Source organism: Aphelocoma coerulescens, chromosome 3 (assembly GCF_041296385.1).
Source record: "Aphelocoma coerulescens isolate FSJ_1873_10779 chromosome 3, UR_Acoe_1.0, whole genome shotgun sequence".
Classification (NCBI taxonomy): domain Eukaryota; kingdom Metazoa; phylum Chordata; class Aves; order Passeriformes; family Corvidae; genus Aphelocoma; species Aphelocoma coerulescens.
In genome coordinates, this window is record NC_091016.1 from 7,697,483 (window position 1) to 7,722,484 (window position 25,002).

General features: G+C 39.2%; 1 protein-coding gene across 2 annotated transcripts in view; it reads left to right on the forward strand.

The window, feature by feature from the left end:
* The window catches only part of SPTLC3 (serine palmitoyltransferase long chain base subunit 3), an 80,069-nt gene that overhangs the window by 18,062 nt on the left and 37,005 nt on the right, over nt 1–25,002 (forward strand). The window contains exons 1-4 of one of the 2 annotated variants that reach the window (XM_069008999.1): nt 12,181–12,225; nt 12,600–12,791; nt 14,172–14,326; nt 15,273–15,421. In XM_069008999.1, coding sequence (XP_068865100.1) covers nt 12,666–12,791; nt 14,172–14,326; nt 15,273–15,421 — 430 coding nt within the window. In that variant the 5' untranslated portion in view covers nt 12,181–12,225; nt 12,600–12,665. Of the gene's footprint in view, nt 1–12,180; nt 12,226–12,599; nt 12,792–14,171; nt 14,327–15,272; nt 15,422–25,002 lie in introns of those variants that run through there. The other variant, XM_069008998.1, reaches the window with a different exon arrangement.

The window sequence follows — 25,002 nt, forward strand, 5'->3', positions numbered from 1 at the left end:
GCTGAGACCTGCATTAGTACTGCTTAGTAGCTCTAGAATGGTTTGTCCTTTTGCCCTTAACATGAGTTTCTTAAGAGATAGCTGTTTTTTCTCTAATTCCTTCTACTTTTAACATTGCTTCCTATAGCAATACCTGCTACTTCTGAGTACAGTTGTGCTCTTCTGAAATCTGTGATTTTGCTGTTCCATTTCCTACTTTTCCTAAGTCCCTTGATTTCTACCATTTTATCAGTATAAATGAAAACTTTGAGTTAATACACCTTAATGTGTCCTGAAATTACTCCCAAAGTTCAGCAATGTTTTAAGTATTGACTTCCAATTTGCCCCATGGCAATATGGGAGGAAATTAATAATAGAGGTAAGGGAAAGTCTTGTGAAATGCCTGCAAGCATTTTTTTCCATAAGCAGTGATTTCATGTTGTTGCATATCCAGCATCTTCTGCCACCCCGAAACATCCCAGCTTGCCTACCACATCCTTGCTTTCCAGGTGGGCAAGAGGCAGAATGTGCTGAACCTTGTTCGGACCTAACTAGAGGCTGGTTCATGGGTTATTACAATTGTGCTTGTGTAATTCACTCCAAGAATGGCTAAAGAGGCAAGTTTTTGCTGCCTGTCCTTCAGTTCAGGGATTTGGATCCCTTTGCCTTATCAAGGTTACATTTTTCTGAAGCTTTAAGAAAATTTGATATCATGAAGGCCTCGTCAGATTTGATTGAAAATGCTCTGTGAGTTCAAAAGCTTTAGTAGAGGAGTACTTGCAGAGAGAGAAGTAACATGAGAGAGTAGGCCATTGCTTTCTTAAAAAAAGTTGATTGTTCAAACCCAAAGGCTAATTCAACTGAATTTTTACTTTTTGCTGTGCATTTGAGGAGGTGTCTTCCTTTGCTGAAACAACAAAACACTTCAGTCATCTCTTTCCCTCAGTTTTCTTGCACCTGATTTTTGTCCCTTGAATTTCTCGTGTGCTTCTTTTTCCTAACCCTTGTCTTTCCAGCCAAGAACCACAGGCTCTAGGTGCTAACCTCTAGGTAGACATTGACCCACTGGTGAAATCAGTACAAGGTGGGTTGAGGACTTCCTTTTCTGTCTGTGCTTAGACTGCTACAAAATCTGAGGAGAGCATTTATTTAAGGGTGTTTCTGCAAATCTGGGTAGTTACAGAAGGTTCAGACGAGAGAAAGCCAGCACTTCTCATGCTCAAGTGTTATGACTTAGATAATTACTGGAACTTATAAAGAGCATTTAAATGTAGAATGCACTTTTTTTAAAAAGCACTAATTTATTTCTAGATTCTTTTTTATTGATCTTTGAGCAATTGAAGTAAAATGAAATTTTTTGAGCTTTGATTGAATTAGTCAATTTAATAATAGTTAATTAACATAATAATAATTAAATAGCCATTAAGAAGTCATATAGGCCAAGATCATCTTTTCCAGTTGTACAAGGAAAAAATTGAAATTGGTGGGAAGAGGAGAGAGCCTCTTGCAGAGCTGTTGTTCCTGGAGGCATCCAGCTGTAAGTTTCTCACAGGTATAGGTGTGGGCACTATTTAACCATGACACATTGAAACTGCCTTTTCCTGATAGTTTTCAAACAAACAAAAAAAAAAAGCAGCTAAAGAAGGATGTTACTGCTTGTCATAGGTTAGCAAGCATAGTCCAGGAAGGGATATCCTTGCTAAGGGGTGCTTACAGCTTCCTCTGGGACCTGATAGAACCTATCAGCTGGCCAGTTTGAATATGGACAATTCTTTAAGCCACTTAAAGTTGTGACCGTCTCTGTGATACCCACTTAAGAGTAGACAAACTCCCCCCCCCAAGCTCTCTCTCGTTTCCGGCGCTGGGACAGGTGGCTGCAGGCCCCGTGCAGGGGCCAGTGGGCCCGGCCAGGCCCTGCTTGGGCCAGGCCGGGCCGGGCCACAGCTAGCCTGGAGCCATGGGCCTGTTCCAGCCATGGAACCCCCCCCACTGCCTTGCCGTGGGCAGCCGGAGCGGCTCGGAACCCCCCCCTCCACTGCGGCCGAGATTCAGCAAAGCGGCACCTCTGTCCGGCAGAGGTCAGGTGACCAACAGCGATAAGCCACATTCCAGCTGCAAGGCCGAGGTGAGATTAACCCTTTTATTGCTGTGAAGAGCTGAAAACCTGAGGGAAGAGAGAGAGGAGACGCTTAAAGCTGAAAGTCTGTTGTGAAGCTATGATACATCAGAGTATCCTGTTGTAATTTCATGAAGATATGGGGGGTGGAGTGTTCAAGTCATAAGCAATAGGCAGATGCTGCCGCAGCTGTAATTTCATGAGAAGTTTGGACAGAGAGAGATGAACCAGATGAACCAGATGAGGACTTTTGCTCCAAAGAGGAAGGGAGAAAAACCTCAATTCCTAGAGATGCTTCCAGAGATAGTCTTAAAGATGAAGATGACCCTTTGCTCCCAGGGAAGGAGAAGGGCCTCTGTTTTTTTTGTTTCTGAACAGCTCAACCTTAAAATTGTACCCCAGAAAACTTTCAAGAGTGGACCCTCGAAAGCAGTTGCGGGAAAAGCTGCAAGTCGGGGGAAGGGACTCACATCGTAAGCAGAGAGACCTCTTCCTAAATGGACTGAACAATATTTGGAAGTGGGTGGCTGTCTCGGTGTGATACTGTTTTCATAGCATGAGCAAAAAGAGACTTCTCTTTCTAAATGGACTGAACAAGGTTATTATGGAAGTGGTAAACAGACTGAACATCTTAAGGGTTGTCTTTACATTGTCAGTGGGAGAAGGGAGGAATGTGGGGGGAGGAGGAGAGTTCTAAAGGTGGTATAATTTTTTTTTCTTTTTTCTTTTCTTCTTTTAGGTCTGTTAATAAACTTCTTTATATTCATTCAAGTTGGTGCCTGCTTTGCATTTCTCCTAATTCTTATCTCACAGAAGATAAACAGTAATGAGTATTTTAGACCAAACCACTACACTGCTCCTGTAGATTTTTAGGTGAAAAAAGAAAAAGTAATTGGTTGTCACTAGTTAAACGAAGTAGCTTCGCTGCATTAGGGCACAAGTTGGTGAATGTGGGTTACTCCAGACTGGGGTTCTCTGAAGACACTTTGATGATAGGTGGGTTGCAGCCCTCATCATGTTGTGAAATTAAATGGTGCAGTGATTTGATCACAGGTACCAGCTGTCATGCTGGCTTTGGTATAGGGCAACTGACTTTAATTAGCCGTGGTCACTGCTGCCAAGTTGCCTAACAATTGGCTAAATGCATTTTTGTCTTCTTGCTTGAAACAGCTTCTATTGTGTTTGAAGGTGTCAAGCTATTCATTTTCTTGACATGTTCATAGGATGGGTATCTCCTTCACCTTCCTCGAAATCTTCTGTCCTACAAACCTATATGCTATGCCTTAACTGAACTTATCCTGATGTTTTTTCACCCTAGGGCTCTCTTTTGATGCTGAATTCTTATCCTAGCTCAGAGGTGGACCTTGTCTACCCAGATGATCATCTTCCTACTGAGTTTTTAATCCCCCTATCTGTCAAGATAGCAGCACAAATTTGATTGCCTCTTTCTCATCTGTTCATGAGAAATTCTGCTTTCCCCATTGGGGTTTTTTGTTGTGGAATTTCTTATCTCTCTCTTTCCTCTCCATCTGTGGTATGCCAAGATATTTACATTTAAGTATTGTTTTAAAGTAGTTAATTACCCCGGAGGAGGTAGCATAAATCCAGCTAAACTGATTGCATTAACAAAATTGGCAACGACTTTCATCAGGTTTTTGAAATATAACAAGTTACTCCTTGCAATAATTGGAATGTCTTGGAAGGCCCACAGTTTCAACTTAACTTGTGCATAACTCTCAGAATCATCAAAATAATGTGCAAATTATCCTAATGTTATGCAACTTCCAGGTAGGAAGTGTGAATACATTTGTGCTCCTTTAACAAGGGATATATTGTGACTTCCAGGAGTCTTTCTCCAAACTGGTGCTGAAATCTCAGGAACCAAGGATGGCCTGAGACCACCTCTAAAGGTTTAACACCTTAAGATTTAAGCTTGCAATGTATTTGGCATGATCCAGCATCCACGGCCACATCCATTCTGATAGGGAATGTGGGTGTCGTTATTAAATTCATTATTAAAACGATGCAAAATCCTGGCCCTGTTTGAAGCTGTTTGTGCCATATAATTGGGAAGGGTCTGGGATCCAATGAGGATTCATTATGCTAGTTAGTGCAGAAGATGAAGCATTTTCTCCACAAGGGAATTTTGCATGGAGAGGAATTTGATGGCTAATTAAAACATTTTCTGGTGCAAAGTCACTGTGTAGGAAATATGTGGGAGTTGGTGGATTGCTTCACGTGGATATTTACTCAGAATCTACACTGGGCAAAATCAGTAGCAATCTGTTTAGCACATCTTGAGAACTTTGCATTCAGCTACAGTCTTCATCCCAACAAACAATTTCATATCAAAAATGTATGTGAGATACATAAGATTAATTTATAAATGCTGAATCACTTCTGGAAGTAGTTTCCCATATTAGTAGATCATCACCAGTGATGTGCAGAAACTGGCAGCCTTTGAAGTGATACCACTTCATCATCATATTTTTTGTTTGTTTATTTTTAAAGCCAAAGCCATAGGATTTGGATGATCAGGAGATACTGTGATGTGGCCAAGCAGTGTGAATCCTGTAATTTACCTTAAGCTTTGGAAATCATACCAAATTCTTGCTGCAACTTGACTCCACAAACTATGTTGGGATTGCTGTAACCGAGGTGTTTCATCCACTTCTCTCTGATCCCACATGCCTGGCTTTCTGCTCTGTAATTGCTGTAAGGTTAGGAAATACCTTCTGGTGTTTGTAAGTATCTCTCTGGGTAGTGAACTTCATTGTTTTGTCTCTAGTAATTTGAAATTACCAAGCTCCATCTTTGCCCTCATGCCTTCCTATTTATGCTGAGTCACTTTGAAGTTTCTGGGAGTAACAGCAGAATAATAGCTGTATAAGACAGACATGTTACTTTTTCTTTCTACTGTTTCTTACTATTGCTTGAAATAAATGTAAATAATGTAAATAATGTAAAGCCATTGGGAAAAAAGTTTGCTATGCAGTTGTTTTTATCTGCCCTGTACTGTTTGATGTAAGTGCTGTAGTTATTTGGTATTGGGTAGTAGCTGTTATGGTTTATGTTGCAGTTTATGAACCTTGAAGTTCAGAATTGTGTTTTCTACTATTTTTCTCCCCTTCATGAGATTGCATTTTCATGGTTTGCTCCTGGGATTTGTTCTGAGTCTGTGTGCATTAATCTAAGCTTCTGTGCTATAAAGAGTTATATATGGCTTTTCTTTTGGCAAACACTGTGGTGTGACCGTTCTGCAGTATGCAGCTTTGCCTGCTGAAAAATTGCACAAAGTAGACAGTCTCTGAATAGTTGAAATTAAACATTCATTGATGCTGGAGTGCATGTTGCTTGTAGTACGTGCAGGGCTAAAATTTCTGATATATCAGATAAGATACTTCTTAATATAAATACCTTAACAAAAACTTATGAAACGGAGATAAAATGTGTACTTTCTGAGTTCATGTTTCTTCTTGTTTGGGACTCTTGCCACTGTTGAATGTTCTTCCTGGACGTTATAAATGAGTAAGTCTTCTGTATCCTCCCAGCCTCCTATGTTGCACTCAAAAGTATTATTTTAGCATCAGAGTAAAGTGTTAGTCTGAAAATTATAGAGTATGGGTATTGTTTTCCTCATTACATAACAGTATTTCATAGTATTTTTCTAATGTGTTTGTTATTCACATCTGTATTTTCATAATAGCGTCACTGTCAGCATTGCAGGACTTGTTTAGTTGATGCTGAAAGAATTGCTGCAAGATGAATATGTTGGAGTTTAACTTGTGTTCAGCTGAAAAGATTATGCAAGTCTGGAAGGTGAAGATCCTGTCTTTTCATACTGTTTTGGTGATTGCCTGTAGTTGAAGAGAGGCTGCAAGTTTTCAGTCAGCAATTAGATGACAGTTGATTAAGAAATGAAAACCCATTTCCTGGTGCTTGTGAAAAGTGTGGTGAAGACCCCATCTTCAAATAAACCTCAAGCAGCAGAACAAGCAGCATTTAATACTATTTACAAGGAGTGAACTTTATAGGGTTTCTGAATTGTTAAATACTGAATCTCTGGCAAGTTCAAGAGTACATGGTTTTCTAAGTTATTTTGAGGGTGATTTATATTTCCTAAACCTTCTGGACGATCTTGGAGATTTTACTCTTAGTCCTTACTGACTGTATTACTACCAGGTGTATATTTTATTTGAAACTTCAGTAGAAATCAATAATCAGTCTAAACAAGGATTCTGCAGGCACACTACTGAGAGCTAAAGCTTTTTTGGCTAGGTTGCTACTTGCAGTTTGTTTTGTAGCCACTTTCTTGTGGCTTTGTTACATTGCAAGGGGCAGTGACCTTCATTTTAGCGCCTTCTAGACTTTAAAGTTTCACAACTATTTTTAATTTAAGTCTTGTCGTTATAGCTCAGTAATATATGAATTCCCTGAGTAGCCATTTTTGACTTACGGTTTAGAAACTTGAGCCCATAAGATCTGAAATGTGTTGTTACAGAAAAGAAATCACACATTTAAAGTGAAGGATATCATTGCCAGTAAGTGAGGAGATTTCTGAAGTAATCTAAATTTGTGACAATAGTATATTCGTTACAAGGAACCTCTGCTTTCATAATTTCAATTTCCTTTTTTTTTCTCTCCTGGGAACTGCATGCAATCACCCAGATTCCTCCAGTGTCTAATGGACTCCTAAGTGATTTTGGGGAAAAGTAGTAATTGTGACAGTCATCCTAGTGGGTTTGCACAGAACCTGACAGTTCTATTCTTTGGGACCCAGCCCTCTGGTGACAGTGATCTATAGGAGACAGAATTGCTCACCAGTCACTTCAAGTTGTGACTATCCAGTGGCAAGCTCTGAGTGGGATTCAGCTGGACCATACCCTTCCCTTGGCTGAAATGGAATCCTGTGGTATCCCATCTTCAGCTTCTGCTCCAGAAGGTTACAGGCCTCTGTAGATCCTCTTACTTGTTTATGTTATTAGTTATGTAGATACTTATATTCTTCCCCATGTCGCTGTCTCACACATCCTAGGACATGTAAAATCATCTACATTTAGGGTCCTGTCCCAGATGCTCTTCAAATGCTGGGGAGGAAACACCTGTTTAGAACCAAACTGTCTACAAGCAATCAGATGTTGCATTAGCAATTATGTCTATTCTCCCATCAGTTTTTTGCTGTAAGAACACCCTGTCCCAATTTGCTTAAGATTTCACTGTCATCTTGTAGGTCTGTCAGATATTGAGCAAACATGGCTGTCACTTGGTTCACAGTTTTCAACACCTCTCTCTTCATATACATATCTGTATGGGAAGTATTAGGATCAGTCAGCTTGTATTGTTTTTTCATAGGTTGTATGCAACAACTTGATAAAATATGATCCAGAAACACACATGAAGTTTCATCCACTTCTGGATCAGATTTGATTCCTAGCAGGGAACTTATATTTAAAGATAAAGACTTTATTGTTCTCCCAGTAGTTTTATTTCAAAGATATACTTGTCTGCACCTCCTGCTGCTATAAGGACAATGGCCATAATAGCAGAAGAATATTTAATTAGTGCTTGTTGTCTCTGCAGAACAGACTTGCATGACAACATGAGTTCTTGGGTCTCTGGTTCCTTGGTACAACTCCACTCACACGGGCTTACTCAGGCCTTGTGCCAGCACACGTGCTTACCTCTTTGCTGGGGACTTAGTTGGGGCCAGCACGCAGGGTTGGTACTCTGGCACCTTGTCTGTGCTGCTCAATTCTTCACTCTCCCCTCAATGCAAATCTGGCTCATGCCAATTAGCATGCCAATTAGCCAATTCCAAGGGCTGCAGGACCTAAATGCAATGAAAAATTATCTCCTAATTTTAATGGTAGTGTGAACAAATATTTAAGTATTATTAATGCTGTTGCATAGCTATCCTTTGTTTTTCTTTGATAATGCAAATATATTTTGTAACTATTCCTTGTAAAGGTGTTGCCAGAAGTGTTTAATAGACTTCAAGATGAGTTTACACTATTACTAGAGCAAGCTATTTTGATTAACATTGTGTGTCCCTTATATTCAGTATTTTATACTGATGTCCATTCTCATAGCACACTAAGATTTGTTGTAAGAGTTGATTTCTCCATTTGAAAACCTGAAGGTATTTTGGAAGGGGTTCTTCATTCGGGGAGAGTTTTGAAATACTATGGCTAATTATAGGAAATGGGAATCTAAAAGTATTGTACTTAAATCTGATTTTGCTGCATTGCTATTAACTCCTGTTGACTTGGCATCAAAATCTTGCTGCAAGGAATTCTCTTGCTGCAGTATCTTACTGGAAACCAGTGAAGCAGAGGAGCAACACACAGAAGTTGCCTACCCTGATTGTGCTTGTGGTTTCCAAAAAGTTGATGAAATCCTAGATTTGTAAAACTCCTTGGTAAAACATCCATTCTCCTTGAATTTCGCCTATAGCCTTTCTGTGTTGCATGCCTTTATGTTGCACCAGTAGGTTCCCTGCATTTGTGCCTGGAAGGTAAACTTACTGTGTGGCAGGCCACTGAGAAACTATTTTGATTTGGAATGCCAGCAGAATTTTTAAAACAAGCCAATAAGTTGTGGATTAACATATCAGGAGGGGTATTTACTCAAGATTTTTAAAGGAAGCCAAAGATAAAGTTGCTGAATAACTCTGGGCTGCTGCTTATGCTGGCCTTTTTGCCAGAGAAATTAGGGGTTACAAATGAACAATTTTTGAAAAGGTGACGAGGGAAATGCAGGGAGGGGAGTCCCCCAGGGACTGCTCTTTGGACCTGCGCTCTCTCATATTTTCACCAATGGTGTGGGAAAAGGGACGAGGAGAAATAGGTGACAGTGTGTATTGACAATACAGAATTCTTCAGGTTGCTGAAAAATTTGGTCTGAACAAGAAACACTGCAGAAGTTTCTCATTGGTAGTGTGTATAATGTTTACAAAAGAGCAGAAAAAATTTCAGGTCACTAAATAAAAACCAAAGAATTAGTTGGAAGGGAAAATGGTCCCAAGAATGCACAAATAGCAGTGTGCTCTAAATTTGGTATTTTTGCAACTGAGGAAGGATATGTGTAATCATAAGAGATGAAACTGTGAACTGTGGCAAGAAGGCAAATAGAATGTTAACAGTCTTTAAAAAGCAACAGAAAAGAAGACAAAGCATCATTTGCAGGTGTATAAATCCATACTGTGCTATCAAGTGTGGTATCCAATCCTAATTCGTATCCTCTACATCTCAGAAAGATTTTATTGAACTTTGCAGAGTGAATAGAAAGTTGAAAATTAAAATACAGAGTTTTTACATTTATTTTTTTGGGGTTTAAGTCCATGTAAGGACAAGGAGACTGGACTAGAATTATATAGATTCAGATTCTTATAGGTTGGGAAGAGACAAATGGAGAGGCAGAATTTATTTACATATAGAAAATTATGAGTTGTGTAACTGGCTGAGTAGGAAAGCTGAACAGACAAGAACAGTCAAAGTAGACTGTCGTGACACTGTCAGGTAATTTTATTATAGAAAAGGAAACAGATTTTTAGAGACGAAATGAATTACCAAAAGTCACAATTCATTTTCCCAACATATTTAGGTTCAAAAATGGTGAACACATCCACAGTTATCCCCTGATGACTATTGTAGATGATAACACATTATTAGAGTCATAAAATCTCAAAGCCACCAATTGCTGAAGTTGGGAGAATGTATATTTTTTTTAGAATCTTTGGACAATCAATTGCTGCAGTTGAAGGTATGGAGGAGAAAATGTACTGTCTGCTGCAGGTGTTATTACAGGTAATAAGACACTTGTGGGTGCACAGTTCAGCAGAGCACCCACTGGGTAATGGTGTAACTAATGATCTCTGAGTCGTTTCAGCCATTTGTAGGAAATCTGCTGTGTTTGATTCCAGTGCCAGTCAGAGTTGAATTAAATCACCCTTCACTGGATAGCTGCTGTTCTAAATGCACAGTCTCCAAATCCACCTCTTTCTTCTGAGATAAAACTTTATGTAACACAGAAAAAGCCCACAGTAATGCAGTGCAAAACGATGATTAAGCTTTCATTCGCTGACCAATTCAGCCAGTTTAGTCTGGCTGAAATTGAACATCCTCATGATGTTCAGTCAGTCACTCATGTACTCCATGCTTGGATCAGAAGTGCTGCACAAAAACATCCCCGCTACCACTCTCCCACTCTCCAGAAGCAGCGAATCCACTTGTTTTGGTTATTCTTTCTTGAGACTCTCCCTTTACTATTTTGTGAGACTCTAGGGATGGATTAAATGGACTTAGTTTTTCTCACTTTATTTTTTTGGCAAGATGTCACTGTGTTTTTTGAATTTGTTCTCCCAGCCTTTGACTAAGTGTATGAAGACTCTTGGTTTTTTTCCTTCATAGCCTGGAGAATGTGGGTCATATCTGACTCCACATTCTTTGTACTTCACTACTGCCTATGCTCTTTACTCCCAGCTGTTTGTGTTAAGGACAGTGACAGCAGTTACCTGATAAATACATGTGTTAATCTGACTGCATCAAATGGCACCTGCTGAAATGAGAGTTCTACAACAGCAGAGTTTCATTGTGGAAGAAGAGTGTTACAGTGCAAAAGTCTGATAGGAGCTTTCCCATTCCTTTACCAATAAGGTTTATAGCAATAAACTCTTAATAAAATCGATGAAGAGAAACATTGTAACTCTCTCCTCTGGGCTCAGTTGCACTATCACATCATCACAGCTTGATGCCAATTGATTCAAGAGCATCAAGCTACAATGCCACTTGAGTTTCCCATAGATGACCACAAATGTGCTCTTAGCCCATGGCAAATGTAAGGTAATAGGACTGAGCTTAATCCTGTCTGAAATATTTACTTTGTCTCATCATGGTGTGCACACAGCTGTTGTGACTCATGTGAAATTTGACTTGACCACATATTTAACTCATCCTCATAAAATGTTTTTCATGGCAAATAGGTTGCCCTAAAAGAGCAATTAACTTGAGGTAGGAGTGCATGTGTAGCATTGCTTCAAAGGTGTCCCCTCACATGGTGAGAGCCAGCCCTGCATTCTTTCTCCCTTGCAGGGCAATAAGTGTTTCCAAAGTCTAAATGCGTTTCTGTTCAGCCCAACCAATATTTTTTTCTTTTTTGGGTTTCCTTCACAGCCTTTCTATTTTCTCTTGTGGCCAACAATGCTTTTGGTTTTTTTTTTATTTCTTTTTCTCCCAAAAACCCCTTGGGAATCCAGGATTGGACAGCAAGTTACAACAGAAATCTAAATCCTTTGAGGATAAAAACATCTTGATGCAGTATGAAGATCAATAATACTCTGTCCTTACAAGTATAGTGAATTGTCAATTGTTCTTAATATGAATATGGTATTTCAGCTAGCTTCATTACATAACTAGGTAATCTACTCTGTTTAGTTCATCCTTCCCACAGGCAGAAATGTATTAATGGTATTTCTTCATATGCTGGTAGATTTGCTTTATAATATAATATGTCAAAGTATATGTCTTGGGTATTTTGTTGGTTGGTTCTGGGGTTTTTTTAAACAGGGCATTTTTTTTTTCTGGACTGTGGTTTGTTAGTTTTGAATTAGAAAATTGGCTGTTACTAGGCAGTAACTGTAAAGGCCATGATGTTTTGCAGAAATAAGGGAGTTACCACTCTTCCAAAGAATAATCTGATGAGCCTTGTGAATATTGCAACTGAAAAACTTAGCTTCTTTAATTTGAAAATTGAAATCTTAATATGTTTTATTGAAAAAATATTTTGTCCACACACACCTGTAAATTTCTAGAATTTGCTCACAATGGGATCACTAATTCTAAGCAAGGACATCTGTGTGTCTTCTGGGTTTTTTTTTCCTTTTCTTTTGCTCTTCTCTATTTTGATTTTAAGAACCCTTAGAATTATGGGAGAGGTCACTGAAAATGTGATTAAAAGCATTTGTGAAATCAGAAGAGAAATAGAAGGCCTGGATCATAGCTGTTTTGGATACTTCCTCAGGTCTGGAGAACATTGTGGTAAAGCTGTCCTGTTTTAGGCAGGATTTGTTTTATATAGGTTAGTTGCTGCAATGGGTTACACAAGACTTCCAGAAGCAGTCAGGCACAGTGTAGGTGAGTTTTTAATGCTGCCCTTCCCTTTTTATAGCTCTGTCTTGCGAGACAGAGTATTGTGGTTTCCATTTAATCACCTTTGAAATAATTGTCCAATTGCACAATAATATATTGCCAACCTTTCATAAGTTTCACATGTTTCAAAATAGACAAGGGAGTGGTGTTGAAGACACCTGCAACTGAGGATATGAGAGGAGAGAAAATGGGAGATACTTGTAGTGGTCAGTAGCAGCTTCAGGGTTAAAAGTCCTCTACTTCATGTGAGGTCTAAAAGTCTCCCCTAATTAGAGAAAAAGATTTGCCCTGAGGTCTAAAGGTCTAAGCTTTGATGAGATGAAACATATTAATCAAAAGTTTCTGTTCTATTTTTTCAGAAGAATGGAGTATCAAACGGAACTCTCTACAAAAAAACATTTATTGAGCACTTTGAACAGGCACCAATGTATGTTGCAGTTTTTACTTTCGTGGGGTTTGCAGTGGGAACAATATTTGGCTACCTGCGAGATTTTATGAGAGCCTGGGGACTAGAAAAACGTAACATTGCTGCGGAGAGAGAACAACAAAAAGTATGTATGAAAAGGTCATTATGTATCCACAGCTGAGTTTTCCCCTGCTTGCAAATGATTTACAGCGACGTGTGGAAGTAACAAGGCAGACAGCTTTCATTTTTGCAGAACGTTGCATAAGGGGTGAGAGGAGTGAACACACCCTGCAGTGGAGTCGTATGCATGTGTATGATTATGTACCTACATTTATGTAAAGTCTTGATTTTTACCCAGGCACATGTTCACCTTGTTGTAAGAGTTCCATAATACTCTCAGCAAAACAGAATCTCAGTATTTGAGGTCAATCCACAGAAAAAGAAAACTCAGAAATGCCTTATTGTTAAATATATCATCTTTCCAAATCTCCTAAACCCTGATTTTCCTTTGTCCCATCTGGCTGTCTTATGTTGTTTTTCACAGCGAGGCAGTACTAACTTTGTTATAATTGCTGGCTTGTTTGCTGAACTGCTGGTCACAGAGCACTAAGGAGTCATGTCCCAGAACAAAGTGGATGTAGTCTGAATTCTTGTAACTCCCGAAATTTTTCATCCCACATAGTTCTAAGTGAAACTTGCACCTTTGCAAGATCAACTGCCTTCCAACTTTGTTTAGAATTTTTGGTTGCTCCTCCTCCTCTGTGCAGTTTGAGTCATCATTTATGGTAACACCTGGCATAACAAAGGAAAAACATGAGGAGTGTTAGTGTTTCCCTTGCAAATAAAATTCCTGAAATTGTTTCGTTTTAGATTTTCGAAGATATGTGCATAACTTAATGAGTACCATTTTCAATTCACTTCATGATTTAGCCATTTGTTGATTCCAGTTGTGCCACTTAAATTTTTTTGTCCTCACTATGGATTGCATGTTTATTTAATTCTCCCACGTATGTTAACTGCATGCCATGTTATTTTATCAGTTTATTGTATGCAGTGCCCAACATGGATATATTGCTGTTTCATATAAAGCTTTGTTTAAATTTTAATTTCCAAGTAAAATCCTTAGATAGACACTAATTCTCAACCAAAAAAAATTGTCTTAACTGGATGTTTGCACCTCCAGGTTAGGCCAGTAATGTCCAAATCCCATATGTTGCTCTAGCTTTAGTCTAATGTATCCAGCATTTCATGAAACGTAGTGAGTTGTTTATCCTACTTTTGCAATCTGCTCCACACATAGAAAAATGCTCAATTTGAAACAATTGGTTTCTTTAAATGAAAGAATTCTGATTTTTTTTTTTTTTTCATTTCCAACATTCAGGATATGTAGGGGGAATTAGACCAACTTGTGGCTGCTATAGCTCTGTTTACTGATGAATCAGTTTTTCCCTGTTAATAGGAATGACTTGGGTACAGAAGCAGATATTTTCCCAGCAACATAACCCTGTGCATGTTTTCAAACCAGGACTTTGTGCCACTTTATCAAGATTTTGAGAACTTTTACACCAGAAACCTCTATTTGAGAATACGGGATAACTGGAATCGTCCAATTTGCAGCGTCCCTGGGCCACAGTTTGACCTCATGGAGCGTGTTACAGATGATTACAACTGGACATTTAGGTGAGTCATCTTACACTCTGCTGCTCTCAGCTTCATAAGCATACTCCTGATACCTCTGCAAAGCACAGAAAGTTCTGCCTAGATCCTTGTCTAGAATCCATCGGCATGTTTCTTTCTGCAGTCAGCACCATGCTGACAATCTGATCTTTTTCATCTGAGTATTTGTTTGGAAATGCAGTATGGACTTCCAACTCTATTGCAAACGGGTTTACAATCCAAAAATTTGGCTTGCAAGATTTTGTTTGGCTGTGTCAGCACAAGACTGCTCACACTCCATTTATAACAGACCTTGACTCAAAATATTACAACAAAATTTGTTTTATCCCTTGGTTAGGTTTTAAATCATAATACCTTGCGTTGCATGAATGTGGCTTCTTGCCTTCATAGTGAGTCTTTGGCAGTGGGTATTAAGCAGATTACAGTTTGAAGGTTCTGGTGTATGGCAGCTGAATTAAGCAGCTGTGGAAATTCACAGCATAGACAATGGGTAGGTTGGCTGTATTTGAGCTTACTGAGAATGCATCATAGTGGTTCCTGTATTTTCATCAAGTTTAAGTTCTCTGTCTGTGTGAGAACACCGATGACTTAATGGAAGCAGTTGACAATTTGCTTGAAAAATTAATGTCTGTAAGTTGTTTCTTAAATAAAGTTGTTTGTTTGTTTGTTTGTTTAAAACCATAAAAGCAGCCATTCACCATTCAATTTACCAGTATATTGTCATCTACAGTGTGGCTTCTAGAAAGCACTCTGACCAAGAAGCAGTACTTAGTTAGGAAAAGAGAGAGGCTAGAAAAACTTTGGGGCTGTTAGAATATGAGGATTGTAAATTCCCAAGTAGGAATTTGACACCAGAACAAAATTTGGTGGGAAAATTTGGGGTTTTTTTCTTTTCATTTGGGATTGGAGGGAAAATTGCACTGTTGTTCAAAATTTGCTTTAATTGTAGGTTTACAGGAAGGACTATCAAGAATGTAATCAATATGGGTTCTTATAACTACCTCGGCTTTGCAGAAACAGATGTTAATGCTTTGAAAACTGTGACCATAGAGTTAGAAAAATACGGGACAGGAGTCTGCAGTACCAGGCAAGAAATGGGTGAGTAAACAGCGAGATGGCCACCAAAGTTTCTGTAAAACTATACTCATTTTCTCACAGATATCTTGAAAGAATTGGATACTTAGAGAACTTTAATCCCATCAGCAATTACTCATTTCACAATTAGAAGGAATGCTGTGTTTTATTTGTTCTCACATGAGGGTTTTTTTCAAAAGGAAAAATAGTACTGATTTTTGGAAAAGCAAAAGCACATGTGTTGTATACTGGCCTGGGATTTTTAATGACGGAAGTAACAGGCTTATATTTTAAGAGAAGTAAAAAATGCATTGAGATTTCAAGTATTGTTCAAGGGCAAATTCAACTGCATCACAGATTTATATCAGTTACCACACACAGAGATTTCAGATTAGTAAAATGATCTTTTACATAATGTTTCTAATCCCATGTTCTAAGAATGTATTGGAATGTTTTATGAGATACTACTGGCAAAAAACCGTAGTTTCCACACAAATGCAAACAAAATATTTCTAGTTTGCCTTTAGCAAATAAATTCAGGAAGGCTCCGTCTGACATTCTTGGTTTATATGTCCTTTATGATTTGTCTGCTTTGTTGGTTGGTAGGCTGCATGCAGTGTTACCTTCAACTTTCTGTTTTTACACAAAGCCTTGCATTCCTTATGGTACAATCATCTTACATTTCAGAAAAAAAAAACCAAACAGTTTCAAGCCATAGAAACACAAGAGGAGATTTCTCTTCAGGGTTTACCTTTCTTGAGAGTTATCAAAAAAAAAAAAAAAAAAAAAAAAGAAAGAAAGAAGATGTAGGATTCCCAGAATGCAGAAGTCTTTATAGATTTCTTGTTTCTAATCCAGCAACCTGAAAAAATTATGTTTTGTATCTTCAAAGTAACCTCTGTTCTTCCATAAATCTTACAGAAAAAATACTGTATTTAAGTTTTTATATAAAGTCTCCATTTCAGACAAAAAAGTAATGCAAACCTTGTCACCTGCTTCTTATCTTGTCATTGTGGTTTGATTTGCTGATAGTAATTATGTCAGTGGCACCACCCAGAGAGGGTTTACAGATTGACCCTACTTTTCCTTTTGTAGGTGACCCATCTGGTGACTGCAATATATTATTTAACCTGCATTGCATGCTTGAAAGTGGTCACCATTGCTAGTCCTTTAAGGTATTGAAGGAAGCTTTCTCTCTTTTTCTCTTGGATTCTATTTTGTCTAAGAACATTTCAAGTTGTTTTCAGTACATCTAAGGTTATCGCTGGTATTCCTTATTCTGTAGTTTTTGCTGAGTTTTTTTAATGGAAGACTTGTGTGACTTAATTTATAAGAAAAAAACAAACCAACACAACTTATTAAAAGATTGATTCTGTGTTCAAATATTAAAAATCTTGTTCATAATGACTTCTGCATTCTGGGAATCCTACATCTTCTTTCTTTCTTTTTTTTTTTTTTTTTGATAACTCCCAAGAAAGGTAAAGCCTGAAGAGAAATCTCCTCTTGCATTTCTATGGCTTGAAACTTCATTTAGTGTATCTGAGAGCCAGTGTGTAGAGATTTCTAGGATTTTCTCTTCATCTGAGCTCCTGTGCTGTTGTTGTCCTCACTGATTGAGCAAGGTTTTAGATTCATTCTAATTGCCTTCACAACAAACAGTCCCATGAACTGCATCAAGACTATTCACAATGCAAGCATGGACTAGAGATAAAGAGCATCCTAAAATCCTTGTGAGTCTCAGTCTTCTGGAAGTGGATTTCAGAGAGCAGCTTGGACATAGACCTATTAAGAAAGGAAAGCAGTGTGTTTGGGCCTGACTTAGCTGGTGTGAACGAGCAGTCACAGCGTTTTATCCTGGGCAGGTAACAGAGGGCCTGTGTTTGTGTGCTGAGCAGTGGTTCCTTCGTTGGTGCTGGCTCTTTGGAGCCTGTCTGTCACCAAGATCTCTATAAACAGCCTAAGGAAAACAGCCTCTTATTCATAGTGGATATCCTCTTTCCTTGCTCCTTTACATTCTTGTGCTCCATTCTCATCACAGTTGAACAGAAAAATTCTGAGTTAAATGTATCAAAGAGAGAGATAGGGAAGGGTCTGAATGAAAGGTCTTAACTTTTGGAATTATCATTTCTCATCTTCATCTTAGATAAAAAGAACAGGATGAGTTTGTTTCTGGGCAGATCACATTTCAAAACTTCTGTTGTTATTGTGTGCAGAGCTGAAGTGTTTTGAAGTAAAAATGCAGTGAGCTGCAAGAGCCAAGGCTGTGCAAATTGCCTGTGGGGTTCTAATCCAAGAGAGCACTTGAACATATTTATATTTTCAGGCTAATTGACTTTGGAAGTACTGCTCTGCTTGTGTGCATTTAAGTGTCTGGCATGTTTGAGTTTTACCAAGATCTCTCTGTAAGCAGTGGTAGCTCTCTTTCTGAGAAGCATCATTCCACCGCTTTCAGAAGATTTCAGAGAGAGGGTAAGACAAAGAAGACACAAATAAAAAGTAATGTGAGTGATGTTTGAAAGAATACATGATGGTAAAACTGTCTTTTATGGTCTTCTGCCTACACTCCTCCTCTTACAACTGGCCAGGCTGTGAAGAGGGTATACGATGCTGTCGTACCAGAATGTTGTTGCAGGTAGTTTCTCTTAGAGCATGGTTAACACTGATGAAAGCAGTGGCTGACCTTCCTAGATTTGTCCCTCATAAAAAGATTTAAGGCTTTTCTCTCCATTTTTAGTTCCATGCTCTATTTAATTATAATACTAATAAATTATTTTCTTAGTATAACAGTGTTGTTTAAGACACGTTTCTGAGGGGTTTGTGGGACTTCCAATGTGAAAGAAAAATACTTTCCTTTTTTTGAGACCAAGCTAGCTACTATCCCTTAGGAGGAAGATCTTGGAGTTATAAGTGGTACATCCATGGAAGAATTAACTTACTGTTCCATGGTCAGAAAGCAAATCAAACACTAGAAGTTACTAGAAAGTACACAGAAAGCCAGCCATAGAGCCTCAGTATGCTACTGCATAAAGCTGCTGTTTGCTGTTGTCTTGAGTACTCTATGCAAGTCTGATCAGAAATATTTAGCAAAACTGGAAAGTATAAGGAAGGGCCACAGGCATCCTCAAAGGCCTCAGATGGCTTCTGGGTGAACAACTACTGAGCTTGCTGTCTTCAGCAGTCACAAATGCCTGTCATCTCACTCAAAAAGAGCCTAAAGGGAGAAATTACAGAAGTGTTCAGTACAATGTGTGATGTGGAAGAGTGGTCAGGGTTCACTGTCCATTGCCTCTCCCACTACCAGATCTACTGATCTACAGTATGAAGCTGGTAGAAGGTTTTCACCTAAATACTGGAGGTTGGCAGACCCGAGGAGCTCATTGCTGCAGGTGCCAGAACTTCTCACTCCCTTGTGTTCTAAGGGACATTGGCCATGCATGCAGAGGAGGGATCACTGATAGTTACTAGCAATACCCAAACTGTACCTGATTCAGAGTGTCCTAATTAACTGTGGGAGATGCCAAGGGAGGATACAGAGAGATCTGCCCCTACTGTACCTGACAAAATTGACCATGGGTGTTATTTGAATTAAAGTAGCTTTTGTCAGCAGCAGTCTCTCCTGTAGGTGCAGGAAATGGTCATTGTTTTTATTTCTTGGCTTGTTCACTATACATCAAGAAACCAACTGGGACAAAAATAAGTAGGAAGTTTTAGTTTTTAGGAATACATGCTGGGTCTGAGAAAATAATTCCTGAATCTTGAAGGATTTAAGTAGACATCCAGTACCTCAAGGTGGCTACAAGAGAGCTGGAGAGGGATTTTTTTGCAAGGGCATGGAGTGATGGGATGAGAGGGAATGGCTTCAAACTGACAAGAGGGCAGGGTCAGACTAGATGTCAGGAAGAGATTCTTCCCTGTGAGGGTGGTGAGGCACTGGAACAGGTTGTCCAGAGAAGCAGGGGATGCCCATTACTGGAAGTGTTCAAGGACAGGCTGGATGGAGCTTGGAGCAACCTGATCTATAGAAAGGTGTCCATGTCCCTGCCCAAGGTGGGGCACTGGAATGAGATGATCTTTAAGGTCCCTTCCAGCACAAACTATTCTGTGATTCCTTCCATGACTCCATAAGTAACTGGACACCAACTGTTCAGCTAACGGAGTGTTTGTAACATTCGGGCATTTCATGTAAACTACCCCCCAAAAATACCTATACTGTTTTCTGTGTTTTAATTTTTCCCTCAAAAGTGTTACTTTTTAGCTCAATAAAACTGCCAGCAAATAGGAACCTAAATAAATATGAAATAGTAAGTATTCCCTCCATATAATGAAAAATATGAAAGAATGACAACTTGAATGTAACATCCTTTTTCCCATGCAAATCAGTGTGTTTTAATGGCTGGAGTGGGAGCTGGCTACCGTTGGAAGCAGACTCAAAAGCCTTTTTTCTGAGCCCATCCTGTGGCTCAGTGTTTATAGTCAGCCTTTTCTAGGCAATGTGACTGAGAGTTATTGAGAAACATGCCAATTAGTTTCCTGCTTGCTGCTTTCAGATGATAATAAAATCAGCAAAGTTACACTTTTTTTAAGATAAGGCAGATTATCGTGCTCTAAGTGCTCCTAGGCTTGGGGCCAGGCTGGTGACAGGACTGTCACATGGACAGCCAGTACTCCAATGCTCTGTTTATCTAGCTCCCCATTATTCCTCATGGAGATGATATACGTGAGTAACTGGAGCAAACGTGTCATTAGTGCTGGTTAAGCAGCCAGGCAGGATTCCTGCCTTTTGAAATCCTTCTCCTGTGATTATGCCTTGGACCAAAACACAAGATGGAGCCTGCACAGAGCACTTGCAGGGTGATTCACTCTGGAGGGCATATTAGGAGATTACCCTTTAACACCTAACTTGCACTCAGTTTTAGGGCTTTTTCTTTGAGGATTTTTTACACTTGATTGTGATCTCATTTCTAAAAAGTAGATCTGAAAATCTGTGCCAACATTTAACCTACCAAAGTAGCTCAATCCTATTTACCTCCTTCCTTTGGGTTTTGAGGCCTAATATGAATTTCTAGCAGCATTTCAAAAAGATAAAAATAGTTATTTGGCCGTTCTTTCTTTTATACTGCTTTAGAGGTTTAATTAGTGCCAGAGCTCATTTTAAACATAATACTGTACAAACATTAATAAATGTTTCATTTTTCAGTTAGGAGAAAGAGATAAAGAACTGAATTTTCCATAATTTACTGTTTCCAAGTAGGATCTTAAGGAGAAATAAAGCCACAAAAATGAGAATTTGTGTGCATGTTTGTATATATATATATACACACACACTTCATAATCGTAGCTATTTTCTGGTACGGTATGGTATAAATTAGGAAACATTAGAATTCTCTTTTGTCATCTACTAGCAGCCTTTTCCTTCTTTGTACCTACCCTCTCATAAATAACTAATCCAATTTATGAACAACTTACTAACAACTTACGATCATTGGATCAGTATTGTTCCTGGTATTTCCCCATTACAAAAGTATACTTTGCAAAACAAGGTTAACAGTCTGGATAGTCCATCTGCTGGCAGGCGGAATTGAAGGCATCTGTAGGAGTTAAGGGCTGTGTGACTTGTTTAATACCTAAAATATCTGCAATATATGATGTTATCAGCATGCAAATATTTAGATACTTAAGATACTGCCATACAGGCTTTAGCATGAAGCGGCTCGATTTAAACTGGAAATTTTAACCTTGTGTTTTTCTAAAGGGAAAAAAAAAGGAAACAAAACCAGAAGATCTAAATTCAACTGGAAAGTTTTTTAAAACTAATCCACCTTTTTTCTGAGAATCAATAAATTACACAGGTACATTATTAGATATATGGCACCCATGGCATCTTTGTGGTATGAAAGCCCTGTCAGTTGGTAGCAATGTTTAGAAAACTTGAGCATTTCCTTTCAATCAAATGATTCATCAAAACCCCTTTATTTTAGGACTCTTTTCTGCACATACAGTGTCAAATGAGGCAACTACATAACATTACTGTGTGCTTCTCTCCCTCTCTTTCCAACATGTCTCATTCTACAAGTTGAGGCTTTCCTCTGGTGGTGGCTCTGTAGGACAGTGATACCATCTGCATCGTCTACTCTGGCAACACAGTGTAAAGAAATAATATCATTTCTCCAGCTTCTGTTTCTTCATTCTTCTGTTGATAACTCATCCAATCTTGCTTTTGTTAAAGCATATATGTGTTTTAATAATACAGATTTTTTCATCTCTGACAAGCATCTTACCAGAGTGAGTTTGTGTCCTTAAGTGTCAAATGCGACAAGGAGGTTCAGGTGCTTTGTTCTGTTCCCCACCCTCCCAAGGATGCTGCTGACAAGCCCTCATTTTCATAGTGTAATGGTTCTCATGCACCTTGGTGAGTCACCTCAAGGGTGCATAGGTTTCCCAGCTGTTCTTTTTTCTTTCAAGGGCTTGTTGCTTATATCAGTTTACTCCTCCAGCTTTTGTTTAACTTGAGGGGAGCAGGTATTTCCCTGTCTTCTTTGGGTCTTGGAATTCCAAGCATAAAATTCTATTACAAGATACTGTTGCCAGTGTTGGCAGTTCAACCAGTCTGTGTCATTGGTGTATAAGAACCTGAAAGACTGTCTTGGGCAGATTAACCAGTGGCATAAACCATCTTGTCCAAGCTGAAAATGTCAAACTAAATAATGGCTGTGTGGATCATGGGAAGTCCATTTTCCAGCTTTATCTGTCTAGTAGTCTGACAGTGACTTTCAGCCCAACAGCATGGGTAAGTCTATGAAAAAGCCTGTCAAAATACAGTGTACTTCATGTTCCTTGTCACCAGAGTGCAGTGGCAAGTTAATGGAGGGAACTGGGTCACCAGATTTTGAAAAGGAGGGGGTTTGCTTTGAGAAGTGTGGAAATCTGTGGAGGTGGTTCTCATTGTGAAAGTCCACTTTTGATATGATCTTTGACCTTAATACCTATATAGTCTCAGATCACAGTAACTCCTGCTATACTCTATTACATACAGCTGTTCAGCAGGGAAGAATAACTTTCAAAAGGATTTAATTTTGTCTCTTAAAGATGCAGTTACCTTTCTTTTTTTTTTTTTTTTTTTTTTTCCCTTAAATCTTTCCTGGTGATTGGGTGTACATTATTTAGTTGTGTCCTCATTTGTTGGGTCAAGCCAAGCTGTAGTCAGTCAGTGGGTAAATTCTAATATCTGTTTATAGGGCAAGCATAAAAAGTATCTGTGTATACAACGTATTTAAAAAAATGTATCCAGTATATCACTTTTCATTCATCAGATCACAATACTGGCCTTGAATCTAGTACAACACAAAACATTTTAAGGGCCAGGATAACCTCACTTGACATCTCTAAGGCTGTGTTTAATGAAGAGCTGTGTAATTACTGCCTTTGTTATGTAGCTTTAGATGCTGAGATGTTTCAGCTTGTGCCAGTTCCTTTGGATCAAATTTGCATCTGTCTGGTAGTGCTGCTTATGCTTGTCGTGGTGGTGGCTGTGACAGCTGGGAGTGCTAGTGGACAAGCCTCATCCCAGCAGCACACACCTGACCCCTTGTTTCTTCCAGTGAAGAGAGGTGAGGGAATTGGTGTCATTTATAGTGTCCAAGGACATCCTGTGTGGAGGTATCGTCTGATATGATTAAATAGTTGCATAATTATACGCTTTTTCAACTCTGTTCGATGTATACAGCTGTCACGAACCTCCCACTGACAGTACTGGTGTGTGTTGTATTTCTTCTGCAACACCTTACCTACCACCAACAGTATTGCCACGGTAATTAGCATGATTCAAAACCAGGGCTCGTTTTGCAAATCCTTGTCATTCAGGATTTTGTTTTGCAAACCAATTTCAATTTGTATTCCAGGATTTGTAGGCAATAGTGATGTACAATATCATCTGCATTCACTCTTAGGATTAGTAAATAGTAAGTAGGAATCAGTCACTTTCAGAATGTCTAGTTCTTCACCATGACAAAATCAATAAAAATAGCTCCAAAAAGTGCTGTTCCTTTGTGGGTCATCCAACAGGAGCTTTAACAGAACAATCTGTATTGAGTCAGGCTTTTCCTGTTTGCAACAACAGAAAACATGTGATGCAACCCGAAAAAGCAATTTAACTCCACCCCAGTAGTGTCAGACTTAGCCCTGGAATAGTCAGGGACAATTGTGTCATGCCTTAAAATGCCTGCCTTGCAAAGCACACACTGCTTGTTTCTCATGCTTTCACAAACCTTCTAATTCAAGCTGTGACCGTAGGGTGCTTGGCTTCAAGCTTCCATTTCAGACTTCATCTCCTTTTTGTGTGCTGATAGCCCTCAAGTGACAAAATAACACCTGAAAGGAACACTAAGGCAGCTGATCATGCTGGAACTCTTAGTTGTCAATGAGAACTGTAACCAGGTTGAAGACTAGCTGGGCCCAATTTGCAAAAAATACAGTACTAACCACAGAAATACGTGCTGAGTTCTGGTGGGCTTACAAGTTAAGACAGATTCTCACCCACATTCCCAGTGAGCAGCTCAGCTCTGTTTTGTACTTCATGGAGCCTGGCTACTAAACAGTGGCTGTGTGCAGAGCCAGCTCATATCCTTGTGTATCATGGGTTGTACAAATTCAAAAATAGCCATCCCCAAAGAGCTTCACACAAACTCAGCTCACAGTGGAGTTTCTGCAGAGCCACCTTTTCTGTATCACACTATCTAATTCTCAGAGCACAGAAACAACCCAGCTCCAGGTAGATGCAGTGTGGTACAAATGCAGACTCACTCTTGAAGCTCTGCTGGAGTAGGCTCTGGTCTAGCACAGCCCAGGAGGGCCCTGGCAATATCTCAGCACTGCTGTCCTTTACTGTCCATGTAACCCACGTTTTTCAAGAAGCCACATGATCCTTGCTCCTTATCTCCCTGATTGTTGGAGAGTTACCTGCCTGTGTGATAGGTATTTGTCACATTCTATTTCCTAATGGATGTCATTCTGACTTCAGATATTTAATGAGAAAAGATAATGAAAACGCTGCTTCACTGTAACCAGCTGACTTAGTGCTGTTGCTGACATTGTTCTCCCGCCATTTTTATTTGTTTTTTTAATGAGCTCTGCTCCATGATGAAGGTAAGATCATCTTCCTGACTCATCATTCTTGTTGAGACACTCTAGCCAAGCTTCTGCTTTCCTCCTTCATCTGCCCTTTGTCCATCACAGTGAGCACAGCTTTCCTGTTCCATCCATTGTAATTCACTTTATATTATTGTGGCATCAGTTTGTGCAGTGCAAGTGAGGTAACATATTCACTTGCCTAATTCTTTTCTTCTGTTCTCTGATTACAGCCTTATTCATAGGGGAAATGCTGTCAGAATCCACAGGCCACTCTCTTTTCTTCCCCACAGATCATCCTGTAAGAGTTCCTTCTGCCTTGGTCCCTGCAATGCACAGCCAGGCAACCAAGGACTAGAGAGCTGGCAAGTTGAGATGATTCCTTACTGTTCAAAGCTATCTGTTATCTCAGTCTCTTAACACCACTCTTTTGTTTGTTTGCCTTTTGTATTTTGTCATCCTCCGCTGTGAGTTGGGCAGAA